Source organism: Larus michahellis, chromosome 2 (genome assembly GCF_964199755.1).
Source record: "Larus michahellis chromosome 2, bLarMic1.1, whole genome shotgun sequence".
NCBI classification, from domain to species: Eukaryota; Metazoa; Chordata; class Aves; order Charadriiformes; family Laridae; genus Larus; species Larus michahellis.
Window position 1 is genome coordinate 3,883,238 of NC_133897.1, and position 20,945 is coordinate 3,904,182.

Consider the following 20,945-nt stretch of genomic DNA (forward strand, 5'->3'; position numbering starts at 1 on the left):
CTGATTTAGGGAGTGGTAGACAGGTTTTGTTCCTGCCTCTGCCATGGTGAACAGCAACAAGCTTTGGTTGCTCCTCCAGCACGGGCCGTTCTTATATAGTTCGACAGATGAAAGAATAGTTTTTATCTGAGACTTATGTTAAGGGTAAGACGCTTCTAAGGACAGGGGCAAAACTGTGAAGGTAAAACTCTCTTCTCTCAGATTTTCTGCACACTTCTACTTCCTCGTCTTTCCCCCAGCTGAAGGTATTTCTGTTCCTCCCCTCCAAGCTGGCACTTTATTCCCTGTGCTTGTTGCTTCCTTTTTAGTTTGGTGGCAACACCATAAGGCACCTTGATGAACGCTGCTAGAAAAAAAAACTCTGTATGCCTGATATTAGAGCCATTATGTCCTTGGAAATTATGGCTTAAAGGTTCACCTGAAGTTATATTTTTTTTATTTTTTTTCTTTCCCTCTCTGAACAAGAAAGATAAATTACGGTGTCAGGGAAGGCAGAGATCTCCAGCTAGCAGCACTATCAGCTGGGGCAATAACTTTCAATCAAAAGTCAGGTCATTAATGTTGAAGATAGATGAATTTAGACTGAAATAGGTAGGGAGGACTACCAGAATCAGCTGGGAATCGATGAGCGTGCTGCATAAGTCAACATTAGAGGCAGGTCATGGTGGCAATTATCCTGGTGAGATCCCGCAGTAGTTTTCTAGTGGATGCAGTTTTCAAGACTATATGGTTCGTTCTCCTGTGATAGTGAAGGACTGGCCTCAGGACCAAGTCCTTGTTTCCTCAAGGCCCGGTTAATGGTTTTGATGTACTCTCTGTTTATGTTACGTCCCGTAGCTTTGCCAGCACTGTTCAAAAAAGAACTTGTTGATACGAAAGCCACAGAAAACGGGACGGCTGTACTGCAGTGCGAGCTAACTAAACCCACTCCGGTGGAGTGGAGGAGAGGGCAAAAAGTGCTCAAGCCTAGTGAGAAGTACAAAATGAGACTGAAGGATACCATTGCTGAGCTGACAATCCATAGCCTGGAGGAACAAGATGCAGGAGATTACACATGCGTGTGCGGAGACAAGACGACTACTGCATCCCTCACAGTGCATGGTAAAATACATAAGTTTAATAAGGATTTTCTGCTTTGTCATCTGTGATCCCATGCAGGATCACAAACTGGCCTTGATCCCATCTGTTATTTTTAAATTGTTATGACAGCTGTATCAACCACTGGGAATATCTTTTACTGAAAGTCCTTCTCTTAGGACCGAGAAATAGCACCATACAGTCTTTTCTGTCCCTGTTCTTTCATGTTAATGGAATCTGGAAGCAGATCCTGAAGACCTTGGTGAAGCTGTAAATAATACTTTCAGTATTTCCATTAATTAATTTCCCTAGGCATATCACTTTCACTTGTTTTTCTTGAATGTAATTGAATGGTGCTCTGTTAAGATAATTGAGAAAGGCAGGTGAAACGATACAGTGCAGCCTGGATTTTTAAATTACATAGTGTTCATTTTAGTTGTTCATCCGATCTTAAGACAGAGCTGTGCCTAGTTCCTTGAAATCTCGGGATCAGTTTTTCGTTCTTATGTCCTAAAATGCCTTTAAAGCATACCTTCCTGTACGTAAATTATGGTTTTACAGAATTGATTTCCAACCCAGTTGTGACACACTGAATGTGGTGTGTTGCAAAGCATAAGGCAGGGATGCCCCTGAAATGACCGTTTGCCTCTCAGGTACTGTATATTCTAAAACTTTTAGAGATTAAAGGGTTTTAGTCCAGTGGAGCAGTCAAGACATTGTATTTCCTCACTTCTAAAGTGCTCTCTCTTCACCTGTGATCTTCAGCCCTTCCTCCACATTTTAAAAAAGAGTTGAAAAACGTGGAAGCCACAGAAAATGGCACGGCCACTTTCTGCTGTGAACTGAACAAGCCCGCAGCCTCCGTGGAGTGGAGGAAAGGAGACGGAGCCCTGGAGCCAAAGGATAAGTTCATCATGAGATGTGAGGGCACAACTGCTGAGCTGGTGATCCGTGATTTAGACCTGGCAGATGCTGGAGATTACACGTGCTGTTATGGAGATCAGAAAACCACCGCTGCACTGAAAGTGAATGGTAAAAAAAACCAAATCAAAACATATGCATCAAATTAGAGTGGATTATTTTCAAACAGATGGTTTTTTAACAGCGTAGTAATATCAGCTTTGAAATTGCCAGCCTGTTTCGGATGAATGTGGTTGGACATGGGCATAAATGCCTGAATGCACTGGTCAGTATCAGGCACAGATCAGGTGTTCTTTGCAAAAATTTCAGATATTCATCTTGGTACTAACTCATTTCTTTGCTCATGTTCAGTAGTAGTTGCTAAAAAAGGAAAATCGTATTATTCTGATTGTGGTAGTAAAAACATTACAATCCTAAAGCTGAGAATATTACAAATTGGTGATGAGGTATTTTTGATACAGTTTTCAGTGTTTCGGAATAATTTGACAGTCAAGTTCTGCTAGATCACTATCTGAGGAGAAATCTTGTGGAAAAATGAGACTGATGCCTCAGACACGGTTTCTTTTACGAGCTTTTTCAGGAATGATTTGCATTGTAATAGAACGTAGACACGCTACTTGAGCTTTATTTTCCATTGTGGTAGGCAATACCCAAAGTAAGGTAGGGCGCAGTCTTGCAGAGTCTGAAGAAGTTGAGAGCAGTGTCGTTCTCCATTTCATGTCATAGACCATAGACAGGTCTGACATTCATAAGTTGTTTTCCAGATTTCTAAAGTCACTGTTTTATGGTTCTCAGGGTGGTTATCAATCCCACTTAACTAGGGAAGGCTTTGGTTGGCAGGCCACAGCTGAATAGTTACTTGGATAGCTGCCATGGTCATACATTCTGCTCATTTTGCACCCCTCAGCCTTGCCCGCACGCTTCAAGAAAGAGATGAAGAATGAAGAAGCCACAGAAGGTGGAACAGCCACGCTGCAATGTGAGCTATCTAGGGCTGCCTCTGTGGAGTGGAAAAAGAAACACAAAGTGCTCAAATCAAGTGAAAAATATACTATGAGACAGGAAGGTACCACAGCACAACTGCTGATCCATGCTTTAGAAGTCAAGGATGCTGGGGAGTACACCTGTGTGTGTGGAGATGAGAAGACCACTGCAGCACTGACAGTGCATGGTAAAGAAAACAGAAATGAGAAATTGTTGTGTGATGTTTCTCTTGTTTCCTCTGGAAGCCTCAGTACTGACACACAATGAGTTCTTTCTCTAATCTTGCCATCATTAATTCTGTCGTAATGGATTTTCTTGGTTTTTATTGTGACTTTTATCTAATTCTAACTAGAATTGTAGTTCCATTACTGTACTAACATTTTCCCTGTGTTCTTCTCCTTGCTCTTGGTGCACGCTATACTGCTTTGCACCACAACGAAGCCTTAAGGATTCCACGTGCTTGAATTTTTTGTTCTGTTTTATTTACTTTTTACTGGAGGCTAGAGAGAGAGAGCAGCAGGAACATTCGTACTTCTTAAAAAGAGCCATTTTGGATTTCAAGTTACATTAGGATTTGCCAGATAATTTTAAATACTGCAAACAAAACTTGATTTAATGCAATTTTTCTATGTAACTCTGACCAAGGATCGTCTAGATTTCTATTCTGGTATTGCAGAATACTCAGCATTATAATTTGAGAGTACTTCACAGTCCTTAGTCAAATTCATCTGCAAACTTTCCTTGGAAGAGAGGGCAACTTTCTTTCCACCATTAACATAGGAGAGTAGGAAGTAGTTTCAGCCACCTTTCTCACCTGGAAATTCAGTAGGTCAATGACTTTGTTTCTTTTTCCTGCCTGGTCTTTTTCATCTTGGTATCTAACAATAAAATAAGGATGGTTTCAGTCTTGAACTTCTAATTTAACTGTGGAAAACAGAATTGGAAAAGACCTCTACAAGTCATCTAGTCCATCCTTGAGCCCCAAGTCACCATCACACCCACCTAGCCCCTCTCCAGTGCTGAAGAATTTGCTGTTCCCCTGGACGCTCATTCCATGGCTTAACCATCAATACTGCCAGAAAATTCTTCCTAATTTCAACAGAAGTCTTCCTCAAACTGGCTTAAGGCATTACTTCTTGTTGCATATCCTGTAGAAATAGAGAAATATTTTCCTCTCTGTAAAAGATGTGAAAATTTATATCACATCTCCTTTCTGTCTTCTCTTTTCTGCACTAAGCACCTTCCATCCTTTCACTCTTTCTTCATAGGTCATGTTTTCTAGACTTCAGCTCATCTTAGTGGCTTTCTGGACCATCTTCAGTTAATCCACATCTTTCTAGAAGCGTGGTGGCCAAGAGCAAACTACCGTGCTCCATCTGAGGCTTTGCCAGACTGGAGTAGGATGGAAGGACTTCATGTGTCTTGTATATGCTACTTCGTTTTATATATCTCTATTATAATGTTGGCTTCATTCACACCGGAATTGCATTTTTTTGACTTGCATTTGCTCTGAGATGCTTTGTAACCCCAAATCTCTTTCTGCAGATTTGCTGCCTACTGTTCCCCATCTTGTATTTGTGTTGTTGATTGCTCCTAAATATAGTATTTTGCACCAGCTTTTGATGAATTGTAGCCTATTTTTTCACCACAGTTTCATCAAGATCTGTATATCCTAATCCTGTCTAACACGGTGCTTTCAGCTTCTCTCCCTTCCTGGCTTGAGATCATCTGCAAAGTTAATGACTACTCTGCATTTCATTGTCCAAGTCACTGGAGAAAATGCTAAATAATACTGGACTCCAGAGTACTGATGAACTCTGCTTAACTTATTCTTTCATTGTGATTGTAAATCACAGTTGAATACTCATTCTTTACCTGTGGTTTTCAAACTGGTGCTGCTTTCTACCGTAGTTCCACCTATACCTAAGTCAGGGTAAGAGCTTTACTAAAATAAAAGTGTACAGCATATACTATGTCTTTCTAAACTATGACAAGGAAAATTACACTGGTCCACTCCTTCATCAAGAGAAAAGCTCTTGGCAAGTCCAAGTGTATTACGACAATATTTTTCAGAGAACTAAAACTAAGTTGAAATGGCCAGAATTCCTTGGATCTTCTCTCTGCTGCCCCCCTCTTCTCCCTTTTTCCAAGACAAGCACTGAATGGGATTCAGCTTGTAGATCAAGGCTGGTGAGTGTTCCTAAGCTCCTGTCATTGTCAGTGGAGATCTAGTCAACACAGTCAATGGAAGACAGGGAGTTATCCAGTTCTTCTTAAGTGCCTGCTTTACATTTTGTCAGCAGGTAGCTCCGTTGACTTTGTCTAGATCTTTCTTGACTGTCCTGAGAGCTTAGAATTTTGGTTTACGTGGTGAGAATGAAATGTGTGTGAGACCTTTTCCACCTCAGAGTTTTTTCTATACTTGTGGAACATCACCCATTGTCTTTGATTTCTCCAGTGTAAGTGTTAATGTTGATATTGGTTGAGCCTATGCCTTAAGTATTCCAGGACAAACTTCATCATACCAAGGTGCTTTGAGAATATTCAGTTTATTTAAGTGTTCTCTAGTCCTTTTTTTTCTTTTTTTCTTACCCTACCCAAAATTCCTATTATTTTCTTAGCTATCATTAACTTGTAATATTAAAGAAGAAGAAATTAAACACTTCAGCTCTCCCCATGTTACGTACCATCAACTTACATTCCTGAAACCTGGTAGACCAACTTCTCCCTTGTTGGTTTGCTTCCTTCTAATCTACCTTCAGAATGTCATTGTATTATTTCTGCTTCTTTCTAGTTCAGGCTGGCCAGGTTTCCTGGGATTTGCATGCTAATATTCTGATAAGGCCAAGAGCCTCAAGTTAAATTGTGAGCAGAGGACGTGGAAAACTCCTGGAGTAGTGATCTCATCGCCCAGTTGCTGGATATAAATAGATACAGCATACAGCTGCGTCTGGAGACACTTAATGTCAGCGTCATTTTGCAGAATTACCTTTCAGCCCCTTTCTTGTTGGTCTCTTTGTCCATGAAGTGACAGAGTCCAGGAATGGGGAACTGCCCTTGACCTTCTTGAGACGTGCAGGGACCCTGGCCTTTCTGGTTTTGCCTCTACATTCTGTAGTATTTCTTTTGTGCTCATCTAAACTCCCTTATTTTATAGGTCTCTTCAGTTTCAGGACATTGAAGAATTTGTGATTTAGTCAGGCTATTCCTGATGATCCTTGGAGTGAGGTAGTCTCTGTAATTATGTCCTTAATATTGTTTCTTCATATTGTTTCTATTAATATTTAATAACCTCTTAAACTACCTTGTCCTGTAAGTTTGCTTCTGCTTGATCATAAGTAACAGTTCTTTAATTACTGAAGCTTGCTTTCCAGCTGCCCACGGAATTTCCCTTTGCTTTTCTCCATCATTACTTATCCTAAAATCCATGAGCTCTCCTTCCTAATGGGTGTATGGCAAATGATCCTCCGCGTCCATATTCTCAGATATTTATTTCTTGCTGGTCAGAGTCAGGAATTGGAGATCCTCCTCTCATGTTCTTTCATATCTATTCTATATCCAAGTGTTTCTCAGCCCATTTCAAAGATGTAGCAGACATTGTCTCATCCTACTGCTCCCGCGGTACATATTACCACATTACCATCCAGTCTTATGCTCTGAATTATTCTATTAGTTGTTCCAAAAGGGATGGGGGATCAAGAGGTCTCTCTGATTCTGCTCTTCAGCCTCATCCTAACTCTCAAGCTAGGTCTGTAGGCATCCTTAACATGTAAGGTAAAACCTTTTCATTTTTTCTTTTAGCTTTTTTTCCTGATCATCGCTCTATCAATTTCCCAGGCTGAATTATACTGACAAAGTTAGTTTTGACCATACATGAAGATTTCCTGTTCCTGCTGTTTATTCTCCGTACATCTCTAAACCTATCAGCAAATTTATGCACTGTAAATCCCTTTTGTGTCTGATACAAATTAGTATCTTCCTTCTGTGAGTTGATCCTCCTGTCAACAGCCAGGCATGGATAAATATTGGGAAGCATCAGGTTCATTTTTTTTGGTGGCCAGGAACTGCATGTATGAAAATGTTTGCTCCTTTGTTTCTCAGCCCTTCCTGCTCTCTTCAAAGAAGAGTTAAGAAATGAGGAAGCCACGGAGGGTGAAGTAGTCACTCTGCGCTGTGAGCTGACCAAGACTGCTTCAGTGGAGTGGAAAAAAGGACACACAGTACTCAAACCTAGCGAGAAATACAAAATGAGGCAGAAAGATGTCACTGCAGAACTGGTGATCCATAATCTAGATGAGAGAGATGCTGGTGATTATACCTGCGTGTGTGGGGAAAAGCAGTCCACAGCTTCCTTAACCGTACACGGTAATAATGAATTTCATCTAGACTCTACACGTTCCTTGTTATCTCTGCATAGTTCCTCTCAGTCTGACTTTGCATGTCATAGTCATGAGAATTAATTTGCATTTTGTGATTTAAGGGAAGAACCTTCATGCAATTTCCTAATACAAATTTTTAGGACCCGATCCCTAAGGTAGACGTGAGATTAGCCAGAGCTCCCCAGTGATGCCCTCACCTTTCCTTCCCCCACCCATGCCCTTCAGGCTGTTTCTGCTGCTTCAGTGTAACCCTCTGTCCGTTGCATCCTCAGCGCTGCCTGCACTCATCAAGGAAGGCCTGAAGGACAAGGAGGTGACAGAAGGCCAAGCAGCCACTCTGCGCTGTGAGCTGACCAAGGTTGCCCAAGTAGAGTGGAGGAAGGGAAGCAGTTTGCTCAAAGTCAGTGACAAATACAAAATGAGACAGGAGGGCACGGTCATGAAGCTCCTTATCCATGATGCAGAATTGAAAGACGCTGGAGAATACACTTGTGTGTGTGGAGAACAGGAGACAACAGCTGCTTTGATAGTGCATGGTAAAAAAAACATATACATATATCTGTATTATTGTTTATTTCTCCGTCAGCCCATGGCTATTGGTTGTGTGTCCACCTGTGGCTGAATTTGTTTCTTTAAATTTGTAAGCTCTCTCTAAGTTCTGGTTGTGTCCAGGTGGCTTTTCTTTTCCTGTCTATTGGTTTGTCCAATGCTCCAGAATTATGAGGAAAGGAAACTCCTTCCACCCTAAAATGTTCTCTGCTCCTGTACCACCCCATCCCTCCCATCACCTGAGTGCCACATGTCATTTTTAATGTCCTCTGTCCATTTTGTGACCTTCAGCCTTGCCTGCACTTTTCAAAGAAGAACTGAAGGACCTGCAAGCCATGGAAAGCCAAACAGCCACTCTGCGCTGTGAACTGACCAAGGCTGCGGCTGTGTCGTGGAAGAAAGGAAATAAAATACTTAGGGCAAGTGAAAAATACATCATGCGGCAGGATGATGCCCTTGCTGAGCTGGAAATTTGTGATCTAGAGCTGCAGGATGCGGGAGATTACACCTGTGTGTGTGGAGACCAACACACCACGGCTTCTCTGACAGTGAATGGTAAATTTGTCTTGCAGATGTACATTTGTTTGTTTCTCTGAAACATTCTGTTGCTCTAGGAAGTATTCACCTATCAGCTTTTTCCTAGGAATTAATTTGTGTTTAGGAAAGGAGGACTTCTTGTTCTGACACTTAATTTTGGTCTGATATTCCTGAAAAGTGGCATTTCTCCATGCAGACAAACTGCTATGTTGTAAGTTTAAGGGAATAGCGCCTAGGAAATGCTCCTGGTAGACCAGCTGAGATGTCCTGTCCCCATGGAGGGTGGCCCTGTGATAAATTTGTTAGATTGCATCTTGAATCCACCCAGCCTGTTGTACTTTGACCTGTCAGCTCAGCACTTCTTTTCTTAATGTCGCTACTGGATTTAGTTTTCCAGATCATCGTAGTTGAGTATCGCAGATAACTGCAACCTCAGTGGCCGAAGTTCCTGACTTGGCCAGATTTGAACTTGTTGAGATGTCACGATGCTGATCGCAAATGCAGAGGTCTTTTAGTTTAAATACACTATCTATTGGCTTTCCATTCCCAGCCCTGCCAGTGCTTTTCAAGGAAAAACTGAAGAACGAAGAAGTTCAGGAAGGAGCATCAGTCTCTCTGCGTTGTGAATTAACCAAAGCAGCTCCAGTGCAGTGGAAAATAGGGTCCAAAGTGCTCAAAGCAAGTGACAAATATCATATGAGACAGCCTGGCACGACTGCAGAGCTGGTCATTCATGACCTAGAAGTAAAAGATGCTGGAGATTACACGTGTGTTTGTGGTGACCAGAAGACAACAGCAACTTTAACAGTTCATGGTAAAAAGAGCTTATTAAAATTAATAAATAGCTCCATTTATTAGCTCTATTATTAACTCTGAAATTCACCTGTTTCTGCCCTGGGTCAGTAGCTTCTCTTTGGTTTTTCCTCTTTCTCTTCATTCTGTGTATAGCTAATTTCTTACTGAGAAAGACTATCTAAAGGGAAATTTTAAGGTCATTATTAATCTGCCTCCATTTAAAAGGAGAGAATGAGATGTTTCTTTTTGCCCAAGTCCCCTTTTCTTGGACATTTACATTTTCCAACTCTTCACCACCCTTGTCTCTGTGGTTCACACCAACCACAGTTTTCTCCAAAACACACATGTAAGGTCTGTCAGGCCCCCTGCTCTCCAAGCACTGCTCAAAGGAGAAGTGAAGGTTGGGGTAGCAGAAGGAGGAGGAGATGGTGTTGCTCTGCTGGGTGTCCTGGCCACGGCTGCTCCTGGGGGTACCAGATACTTTAAGCAAGTCAGTGATTTACCATTACAGAGCGTGGTACCTCTAACCTAGGTTTGAAGGATGGACCTGCTACTCTGCTCTGGTGAGACCCCACCTGGAGTACTGCATCCAGCTCTGGAGTCCTCAGCACAAGAAGGACATGGACCTGTTGGAATGGGTCCAGCAGGGGGCCACAAAGATGCTCAGAGGGCTGGAGCCCCTCTGCTGTGAGGAGAGGCTGAGAAAGCTGGGGGTGTTCAGCCTGGAGAAGAGAAGGCTCTGAGGAGACCTTATAGTGGCCTTCCAGTACCTAAAGGGGGCCTACAGGAAGGATGGGGAGGGACTCTTTAGCACGCAGTGCAATGATAGGACACGGGGTAATGGATTCAAACTGAAAGAGGGTAGATTTAGATTGGATATCAGGAAGAAATTCTTTACTGTGAGGGTGGTGAGGCACTGGAACAGGTTGCCCAGGGAAGTTGTGGCTGCCCCATCCCTGGAAGTGTTCAAGGCCAGGCTGGATGAGGCTTTGAGCAGCCTGGTCTAGTAGGAGGTGTCCCTGCCTAGGGAAGAGGGTTGGAACTACATGATCTTTAAGGTCCCTTCCAACCCGAACCATTCTGTGATGCAGGGGTCTACACACCTGTGTGTGGGGATCAAAACTACCTTCATAGTTACGTATTAAAAAAAACAACACAGCAACATAGATTATCAGCAGTTCTACTCTTCTTTGTCCTACTAGCTCTGAATAAACCAATCCAGAAATAAATCCAGAAATAAATGTTAATAATCTCATTAGCTGATGTTCTGCTCTCCTCTCATTAATGGATATCTGTTTTAATGGAGTAACAGTCCTTGGCTATGAGGAACTCGGTCAAAGAGACCTAGTTCTGTCCCCTCTAGTTTTTTTCCAAGAACTTCTGACTCCCCTCAGGCTTTCTTGTATTCTGTACCCGCTTACAGCAGTTGTGCATAAGGCACATTTCTGGGTAGATGTTAATAATCAATTTTCTTGTAGGTTGTTCTGTCTTTGAGTTATGATTTGCAAAAAGGGGAATAGTAAGAATCTAAAATTCTTATTACATGTAATGGCCCTTCAAACTTCAGTTTAAAACCAGAAGTAGTTTTATTTTGAAATCTGTCTGCTTTCATGTAGATAGGGCTGCAAGTTTTTAGTAGAAACAAACCAGAAAATAACAATACCAGCCTCCGAGAAGGCAAAGGAAAAATAGTGTTATTTGTTAGTGCTGTTGATCCAAAGTTTGGATCTTTCTGTATTGTTCTTTCACCATGAAAAACAACAGACACCCAGGGAACTGATCCCTTATGGTAAGTGAAACCATGTCACACTTGAAGGGTGCTTCCAGAGTTTCTGAACTTGGCTTGTAGCTAAGCAGGTTTATAATAGGCTGAAAAAGAGAGGCATGAGGGGAAATGATCCCAAACGTGACAAAGAAATTAGGATTTTAATTTCGTTTTTCTGATGACCGTTTGTCCATGTCGCATCCTTCAGCTCTGCCACCGCTCTTTAAGGAAGAGCTAAAGAACAAGGAAGCAAAAGAAGGTGGAAAAGTCGCCCTGCACTGTGAGCTCACCAAGGCTGCTCCGGTGGAGTGGCGGAAGGACCAGAGGATTCTCAAAGCCAGTGCAAAATACAAAATGAGGCAGGAAGGGACCGAGGCAGAGCTGGTGATTCATGAAATAGCTGAGGAGGATGCAGGAGACTACACCTGTGTGTGTGGAGAGCACCAGACTACAGCTGTCTTAACAGTACAGGGTAAAAATTATCTTGACCTCCTATTTCCTAATTTCCTATTTCAAAGAAACCTCTGTCCTCTACTGTAAGGTGTTCCATTTTCCATGTCTATTTGTTCAACCTTATTAACTGAATTTCCATTCATTTGAAAGTACTCCCTACCTTTGATGACTGGCCGGCTGTGTATATTGGAAAATACCGGTCTGCATTTTTCTGTGCCATCCTTTTGTCTTTTCCTTTCCTTAAGCGCAAACCTGCTGTCCTTTCATCTTTCCCTTCTGGCATTCCTTTCCTAGCATATAAACCCACTATTCTTTTGTCTTCCCTTTCTTGCATCTAGTCTCTAAAACACAAATCTGTTTATTCTTTTCCATTCCTTTCTGGCATTCTCAGTATCTACCGTTTTCATGTAGTATAGGGTATCAAAAGCAGCATCCAGAATAAGGCTGTGTTAGTTATAATTTCTGCTGTATTGAGTTATGTTTATGTTGGGTTTTGTGCCCATAACCTTTGTCCTAATGCACAAGATAGATTTGCTTTGTGAGACTGATTTTCCAAGCAGGAAAGAATATATTCTATCTTTGACCTCCTTCTGGTCTTACTTTGTTGCAAGAACCAGTTGCTGTGCAAACAAAACTGGCATTTCAGCTTCACGCTGCTGGGCGTGGGAAATGTGCCAAATCAAGGAAGCTAAACCTGTTTTCCAGCCTGGATATTTTAACTTTGCTGCACTATTATGGAGTGAGATGCTAAGTTTGAGATCTGAGATATCCAGCCTTGTTAGACAGGTGGAATTTCCCCATTATCCCACCTAGTTAATAGAGGAACGTGTATTAGGGTCACCAAATTTGTTTCAAGGACACAACTTGCAATGGGTACTAGAATTATGTTAAGTGGGGAAAATACATTCTGAGACAAGAAGAATCAGCATCTGGAGTTTTTCTGTGGGGTCAAGAAGAATCTGTGAGCCCTGGCTGTATCTCAAGGAAGAAGGAATGATGATGAGTGTTGTGCCAACACTCAGAGCTCAGCAGGGCTGCTCTGTAAGTAGGAAAAGAGAGTACAAAGGCCTGAAGTTTGTGGAAGACATCAACACATGCATGAGTTAAGGGGCTCAGAGACTATATTCTTAGTTCTTCTTACATGGAAACTGGTAGGAAGCAGGTGTAAATCTCTTGAGGACAGTGCAATTTTGCTAGTAGGAAGCCAGCCTGAAACCGAAGGTTAAGGGTATATTTTCCCTCTAGGACATTTTCTTTCCTCTTTCCTCTTTGTTGCTGATGCTCACCCTCCCATAACCTTTGCAACTTTCCCCTCTCACTTCCTATTCTCACCTATCCTTGGACCTATCTTCAGTTTTTAATGGTTTTTACCTGCATCCTTCAGCTGTGCCTCCATTTTTCCAAGAAGAAATGACCAGCAAGGAAGCGATAGAAGGTGGAACGGCCACTTTGCACTGCGAGCTCAGCAAGGCATCTGCCCATGTTCAGTGGAAGAAGGGCCATCGCATCCTCACCTCGGACAAAAAGTACAGCATGAGACAGGAAGGCTGTGCTGTGGAGCTGGTAGTTCAAGATTTAGACTTGAACGATGCTGGAGATTATACCTGTGTGTGTGGAGACAAGACCACCACAGCTGCTTTAACAGTGCATGGTAAAGTAATCCTTGGGACTAAGGTCCTCCAAACCTTAGACCTGCTCAAGTCTCTGTTGCTATGGTCTGTTCCCATTCCCGTTCTGTTTGCTTGGTTTTTTGTGTTCCCTTGGAATTTGCTCATGTTCTTCCTCCTTCTGTTACAATTGGGAAAAAGAGCTGTCTGTTGGTGTGTGTCCTCCTCAGCTGTGCTGGTCCTTCTCACTTTCCTTGCCCTGATGCAGAGTCCAGGGAAGTCGGGGGAGATTTTTTCCATTGGGTTCCACTGACCTGGATCAGGGCTCTGTAGTGCACTACACATCCTTTCCCCTGGACCTCATCTAGCTGCTTTTTTATGAATATTCATGCTCTCTGTGGTAATTCTTTTACTCTTCAGCACTGCCTCCAGAATTCAAAAAAGACCTGAAGGACCTAGAAGCTCTAGAATGTGGGACAGCTGCTCTGCACTGCGAGCTGACTAAACCTGCTGTGGTGGAGTGGAAGAAAGGGCAAGAGTTGCTCAAAGCAAGCAGCAAATATCAAATGAGTCAAGATGGTGCTGTTGCAAAGCTAATTATCAATGAGCTGGATGTGGCGGACACTGGAGATTACACCTGTGTGTGTGGAGATCAGCAGACAACTGCCACTTTGACAGTCAATGGTAAAAAAATAAAAAATAAAAAAAAAAGAGGGGAAAAGGTTATAATATATTCTGAAAATAAAAGCTGTATTTTAGGGTAATTTATGGAGAAGACTAGCCTATGATTCCTAAGGAAGGTGGCAGAACAGCATGGTCTATGCAGCCTAATAGAGTGACCAGGTAGAAAATGGGGAATTGCAATGCAGAACTAAACACATTCCGTCAGTATATTGCTTTCAGGATAATTGCAATCTTCCGCGCAAGCAGCCTGCCTTAAGAGGGAATCTGAACTCTTACAACTCCCTGATGGCCTTCAGAATATCTCCTCTGTGATCAGGGCAACACGTTGGCTACTTTTGTAGTAGGAAAAATATTCTGCCATTTTTAGAACATCGATTAGCTTAAGCTTGTACGTACTTCATGGCAAATGTAACTTCTTGAAATCAATTTCTCCGTGTTCTGCAGATATTCCTATTATGTCTCTGGGGAAATAGCCTTGTACTTTGAGGCTTAGAGACATCTTCAAAAACTCTTTTGCTGCTTTCATTTTCTTTCTACTTTCTCTTTCCCAAACCCCAACTGCAGTACATTGCAAGTTATATTTCTATTTTATAGCCCTACCAGCACTTTTTAAACAAGAGCTTCAGAATACTGAAGCAGAAGAAGGTGGTACAGCAATCCTGAGGTGTGAGCTTACCAAAGCCAAGGCTCCAGTGGAGTGGAGGAAAGGAGATGTTACTCTCTACCCTGGTTTGAAATATGAGATGAAGCAGCAGGGCTCCACTGCTGAATTGGTCATTTATGACTTAGAACTGGATGATTCAGGAAAGTACACCTGCGACTCTGGACATCAGCAGACAACAGCTGTGGTGACCGTACATGGTAGGCAGAGTACTGACCCTTGGCTCAGCAGAGATGAAGTGAAAGGAACATCTCTCCATGTTCCCTCCAGCCATTTATTTGTTTTGGTGTCCATGCCAACATATGTATTCTACTTGAGCATGACGCATGGTCAAGTTAGAAAGGTTCTGCTTGCAGTACCTGGAGTGATTAATCAGCATCAAAGCAATTAAATGTTGTCAGGACGTCAAAATATGATGAACCCTCCTGCTCTCTGAGAGTGGGGAGTGTGGCTGCGTATGGGAATGGACAACAGAAAATAAACCGGGCAGGCTCATGGTTATTTTGGGTTGTTGATTGCTTCAGTAGGCATAAGGGATCCCTGATTGGGATGATGAGAGATGCAACAATTGGTGGATAAAGGATTTCTGTAACGTGTGAATGTGCTGTATTATTACTTGAGTCTTTGAGACTCGGGTGTAAACACCGAGTGCATTCGTTTTCCTCGGCCCCTTCTACCACCCCGAGCAAAATGTTGCCAGGAATCCAAATTTCCTCTTCCATTTATCACTCTGTCATCATTCGTTACTGTATTGTGTTGTCTTGTATTTTGAATGTGAACTTGATCTTTTACATGCTGATAGAAGCTTTATTTGGGGGAAAAATACTCTTAGCTTAATACTGCAAACTCACAGACCTCCATTAAGGAACAAGGGTCTGTGTCCCACTGTGTCCCAACGGTCTTTGACTAAAGTGTCCCTAGTTGGTTGGCATGGACAAACTTCTAGAGGGAATGTCTGACTCCTTCAGACCACAAACCATGCCATTCTGTCAACTACTCTCTAAGACCGGCTCTCACCATCTGTCCCCAGCTCTTGGTTCACGTAATGGCTCAAGAAATGTGCTACCAAGACCGAGTGTTGCAGCCCAAGGATTGTGGAATCGTTAGAATAGGCCATTTCTGAAGAATGATGGTAGGATTGGGTCCTTTCTGGACTAAACCCCTCTGAAAACATTTCCTTCTATAACTTTGCAGCGCTGCCTGTCACATTTAAGCAACCCCTTCAAAATAAGGAATCAGAGGAAGGAAGTACAGCTACACTCTGCTGTGAGCTGTCAAAACCCAATGCTGCAGTGGAATGGAGGAAAGGAGGAGTGGGGCTGCAGCCCAGCCAGAAGTATGAAATGAGGCAGAGGGAATGCTGGGTAGAACTCTTAATACATAATCTCAAATTAGAAGATACGGGAGAATACAGCTGTGATACTGGGGAGCAGGAAACCAAGGCATCTTTAAATGTGAAAGGTAGGTGGTGCCAGCTGACTCCTAAATCCAACATGCAAAGCAACGGTTTGAATACGAATATTTTGAAGTACGTGATTTTTTTTCCCTATAAGTATTTTCCTTTTCATCTGATACACTAGGATTATTTTTGTGATTTTTCTTAAATGAGAATGGAAGAGGATGATACTTTGTTCTTCCAGTGCTGCATTTGAGTCTTGGGTTCTCAGAAGAAATACTTTCTAGCTATATGGCTGGGGAGAAATTAAAGAGAGAGCAATGCTTTAGTATAACATCTGGACACTTCACATGATATGTAGCTTAAAGATTTTCTTCCAAATCCTGGAAGAACACTGACAACGACATATCAGTCAAGGCTGCCATGGAGTTTTCAACTTCTTCATTCTTGAAATCTTTGTTAGATCAACTGAAGGATAAATTCATTCAAAGAATTCAACCCTGGGAAGGATTTGAATCAAGTAATAAAGAAAATAAATGCTATAAGTGCTGATGGCTGCTTCTAATGCAGCAAGATCTCCTCATGTCTCCAGGCAAATTGGAAAACGGATCCTGCTGAGGAATATAGCACTTGCAAAGCACAGTATCTTGTTTCCCAAAGTTTCAGTCTAACTGTATTAACCAAAACTTGACTCAGGCTTCAATAAAAGCTCCTGTTCCTTCTTTTTTTTTTTTTTTTTCTTTTCCCTTTAGCTCTGCCAGTTCTTTTCAAAAAAGAGCTCAAGGACAAGGAGGCGGAAGAAGGAGCTGCCGTGAAATTCCAGTGTGAGCTGACAAAGGATAATGCAACAGTGGAGTGGAGGAAGGGCACAATGGAGCTCTTCCCATGTGCCAAATATGAAATTAAATTAAATGGTCGCACAGCTGAACTCGTGATTCATAATGTAGAACCAGAAGATGCCTCTGATTACACGTGTGATACAGGAGACCAGCAGAGCACAGCAGTCCTCAGAGTGAATGGTTAGCATTGCATCAAAAGGGAACAGAGGATAAAAGGGATTTGTGAAATTGTGTGAATGATGTTCTTTTATTCATGGGTGCATAAGACACCCAAAAGTTAAAGAGGAAAGCAGGTGCCCAGTCATAAACCAGAATACAGAAATGTTGATCTTATGGGACAGGCTAAAATGGCTATTTAAGCCTGTAAAGGCAGTGTACAGTGTATTGACCCCTTTCTCTGATACTCATAAAAGCAAGAAACTCTGCATCGTGGAGATTTTCGGATTCTATTAGATCTTTATTTTTGGCACATTACATTCGTTTCTGGCTCAGTTGAATCAATAACTAAGCATAAGTCATTTACAAAAGCGTTTAAAAAAATTACAATTTTCAATTTTTGTACTGCCTTCCCATGAAGATCCTGAGAACACTGTGTTTAAACAAATGAGGAATAAAGTCTGGGATTAATCACCATCTGTGAAATGTTTGTGGGCATCTCAAACTGTTGGGTGGAACTTGTGGCTTTGATCTAAGCCACAGCCTTTCTAACTACATCCTCTTGGCTGAACCTGACCCACAAGACTGCCTCTGGGTCAACTACGAATGAAAGATCCCTGTGCTTGCTTTACGTGCATCACGATAGGGTTTAGATAGAGGAACCACGAGTGCTGTTTTCACAACTGCTCACACATACACCATGGATATTCCCTTCTTGTTTTCCTTAGTGACAAGCTGGTCCATCTGCCACTTGAATAAACGTAGTCCATTTGTTTGTGCATCATCTGGAAGGGCTCACTGGTGATGGTCTAGGGCCTTGAAAAGCCAGCAGAGAAATCAGAAATGTGTTTAAAGCTTTACATCATTTACGGCGTTGGATGTCATAAGTATTTCTATAAAAATGAACAGATTTACATTGTTGGAGTTTCCAATATCCAGAGCAGACGTATAAGAGGTGTAGTGTGGATGCTTTTGACTTTATGGGAAACAAACGTATCTGGGGAAATTTCTGATCCTCTCCATGTCTGGATATACAGAATATAGTTCTGTTTATAGAGAAAAAAGGGTTGTTATTATCATATAACCACTTAATGCAAATTTGTTCTGCAGCATCAGACCCCAGGTGTCTTGTGCTTAGTTGTGCAGACCTGGCCTTCAAGCTAATGGATCATGTGTTAATTATTTCTCGCTCTGCAGCCATCAAACCCCGGCTGAGGCAGCAGCTGAAGAATGAAGAAGCGGAAGCGGGAGGAACAGCCAGGCTGCGTTGTGAGATTTCCATTAGCAAAGCAGAAGTGGAGTGGAGGAAAGATGGAGTCGTCCTTCACTCAAGCTCCAAGTACGAAATGTGGCAGGATGGCACCCTCCGCGAGCTGCGTGTTCACCGCCTGGAGCCTAGTGATGCTGGAGAGTATTCCTGCAAGGCTGGAGATGAGACGAGCTCTGCAAAACTGACTGTGAAAGGCAAGACCTGCTTATTGGGGCAAGGGGATTTTCACTTTAGGATGCTAAGATTTTGCAACGTAATTATTACTATTGTGATAACACAGAGCATAGGAAGGGTGTCATTAAAAAAATCTCATGGTCAATGAGCGCATTGAAGCAAAGGTTCACTCGGTGGACAGGAGAGGATAAGGCAGCTGTAATTTGTGACTCATGGCTTGAAATATTTGCTTGACATCATACGCATGTGAGTGAACAGATGGTCCGTCCCCAGCTTCCAGTCACATGGCAGCTGCATCTGGCCTTCACATTGTTGCAGACAGAGCTTGCTTTCAGGTTGGACCACTAGTGTGGAGCAATCACCGCTAGCATCTCTACAGGCTACTCGGTATTACGGATACTCTGTACATTAGCCCAGCTGCACCACTTTTCATGCAGATGGTGACCTCAGCTGTACGAGTATGTACTGTGTTTGCTCAGATGACGATCACACTTCTTCCTCTCTGGTACGCCCCAGCAGATTTGGGGTACAGACAGCTGTTGCCTGGTGCAGGCTGTCTGTATGATCTTTGCACAGATCTGCAGGTGCCCAGCTCTCCTAGAAGCAGGATCCAAGCAAACTGAAGCGCAAATAAGTGCTCATGCTAATCCAGTAAGTCCTGCTGAGAGCACAGAGCCACCCAGATCCCCAGCCAGTTTGGAGTGTATGCAATTCGGCTTGCAAAAAGACAGTAGAAGGGACAAGTATTTAATGTTATTCTGTGAAGATACCTAAAGCGAAAATGTAATAAGTTTCAAAATCCTGAGTTTGACATCTAGCATTCACACCTTATTCACCCAATTACATTTTCAAACACGTAATTTAAAAAAAATAAATCAATACTCGGTATATCTCTGAGAAAGGGCAAGGAATAAAATTACTTACTGAAAGATATTGGCCACGTTCCCAAGTACACTGAAAGCAGTGAACCAGCAGTGTTTGAAACGTGATTTGAGAAGCTGTGATACCTCTGTCCTTGGAGGTGCTTAAAGCTCAGCTGGACAAGGGGTTGAGCAACCTGCTGTAAACTGGCCCTGCTTTGAGCAGTGGTTGGACCAGATGACCTCCAGAAGTCCCCTCAAACCTATAATATTCAGTATTTCTATGTTTTGGTCCATGTTTTCCCTTTCATGGCTTGACTACTGATGGACTGTTTGCAGAGCCTGACGTGACCATCGTGAGTGGCCTAAAGGACATGGTGGTGTTTGAAGGGGACGACGTCACGTTTCGGTGCCAGGTTTCTCATGAAAACGCAAGGGACGTTGAATGGAAGCTACAGGATGTTGCTCTGCAAAATAATGAAATGAATGAGATCTCAGTGGAAAAAGGAAAGATCCACACCCTGACATTAAGGAAGGTGACTGAGCAGGACATCGGAACCATCACTTTCCGAGTGGGACCCCACACGTCGACGGCAGAGCTCACAGTAAAAGGTAAGGGCTCTCTGTGATGTGGGAAAGGAATAGGATGGGTGAGAACAGGTGACATTTTGCTTATGCAAATAGTAAATTTAGGGCCATCATTCACCCCTTGTTAGCTCACATTAGTAGGGTGCTTCTGTTCCAGAGTATACATGATGCACTGGAACAGGCTGCCCAGACAGGTGGTGGAGTCTCCGTCTCTGGAGACATTCAAAACCCACCTGAACACGTTCCTGTGCAACCTGGGCTGGCAGAGGGGTTGGACTAGATGATCTCCAAAGGTCCCTTCCAACGCCTATCATTCTGTGATTCTGTGATGTACTAATGTGGCCTCATATATTGTCGTCACTACGCATAGCCAGTGGATGTGTCACCGGGGTCCTGAAGCTAACTGGTTTCTGGAGAAATTACTGCGGTAGCTCCAGTAGGAGGATTGACAGATCTGTATTTTCATTGCTTCCACTTTCCCTTTTCTTTTTTTTTTTTTTTCTTTTCTTTTTCTTCTTTGGGGTCTTTTTCTCTCTAAACACCGTTTTGAAGAAATTCTCAGTCAAACATCCATCTCCTTCCCTGTTTGAAGGTCTGGTCAAAGTCCCCATCCCACCTGAACTGGTTAAAACATCTGTGAAGTTTTTTGATTAATACTTCAGTAACTTCAACAAATGTTTGTGAGTGGGTTTCATCCAAAATCCAGTCGCTTGTTTTAACTCCCCAATATGTAATACAGAAGTCAAAGTATTTTTTTAATACTTAACTGTTCAGCTGTAGCTCTAACACTGCATGGAAACAAGATAACGGTGACTGTAAATGCCTTTGGTGTGTTTGTAATTTCAGTGCCACCTCCAGTTTTCAAGGAGAAATTACAGAGCATAGAACTGCAGGAAGAAGAAACAGCCATCCTCTGCTGTGAGGTCTCCCAGCCGAATGCTGCGGTGGAGTGGAAGAAGGGTGCTCAGGTGATTTCCCCGAGCCCCAAGTATGAAATCAAGCAGGAGGGAACAATCCATACTTTAAAGATCTATCACTTAAAACCAGAAGACTCTGGCAAATACACCTGTGATAATGGAAATGAACAAACGACAGCCACTTTAACCGTTAAAGGTAGGTTGATTTATTTTCTTTTTAAGACGAGAAGCTTCCTTAGCTAAGTTCTAGCAAGAGGGTGCTATCTACTGTCCCTGACTTCAGCTGTACTATGCTGGCATAAAGCACCTGAGTCCTTTTGCTTTCAGAAGTTA

General features: G+C 42.5%; 1 protein-coding gene across 36 annotated transcripts in view; it reads left to right on the top strand.

Annotated features, from left to right (window-relative positions):
- OBSCN (obscurin, cytoskeletal calmodulin and titin-interacting RhoGEF) overlaps positions 1-20,945 on the top strand; it is a 200,607-nt gene that overhangs the window by 87,897 nt on the left and 91,765 nt on the right. For 9 of the 36 annotated variants that reach the window (XM_074573946.1, XM_074573908.1, XM_074573915.1 and 6 more), the window contains 16 exons: positions 838-1,101; positions 1,843-2,109; positions 2,906-3,169; positions 7,084-7,347; positions 7,634-7,897; positions 8,202-8,465; positions 8,998-9,261; positions 11,216-11,479; positions 12,845-13,111; positions 13,488-13,751; positions 14,346-14,612; positions 15,607-15,873; positions 16,561-16,827; positions 18,001-18,267; positions 19,447-19,719; positions 20,542-20,808. In XM_074573946.1, coding sequence (XP_074430047.1) covers positions 838-1,101; positions 1,843-2,109; positions 2,906-3,169; positions 7,084-7,347; positions 7,634-7,897; positions 8,202-8,465; positions 8,998-9,261; positions 11,216-11,479; positions 12,845-13,111; positions 13,488-13,751; positions 14,346-14,612; positions 15,607-15,873; positions 16,561-16,827; positions 18,001-18,267; positions 19,447-19,719; positions 20,542-20,808 — 4,254 coding nt within the window. The remainder of the gene's footprint in view (positions 1-837; positions 1,102-1,842; positions 2,110-2,905; positions 3,170-7,083; positions 7,348-7,633; positions 7,898-8,201; positions 8,466-8,997; positions 9,262-11,215; positions 11,480-12,844; positions 13,112-13,487; positions 13,752-14,345; positions 14,613-15,606; positions 15,874-16,560; positions 16,828-18,000; positions 18,268-19,446; positions 19,720-20,541; positions 20,809-20,945) is intronic. The other 27 variants (XM_074573927.1, XM_074573932.1, XM_074573934.1 and 24 more) reach the window with 13 other exon arrangements.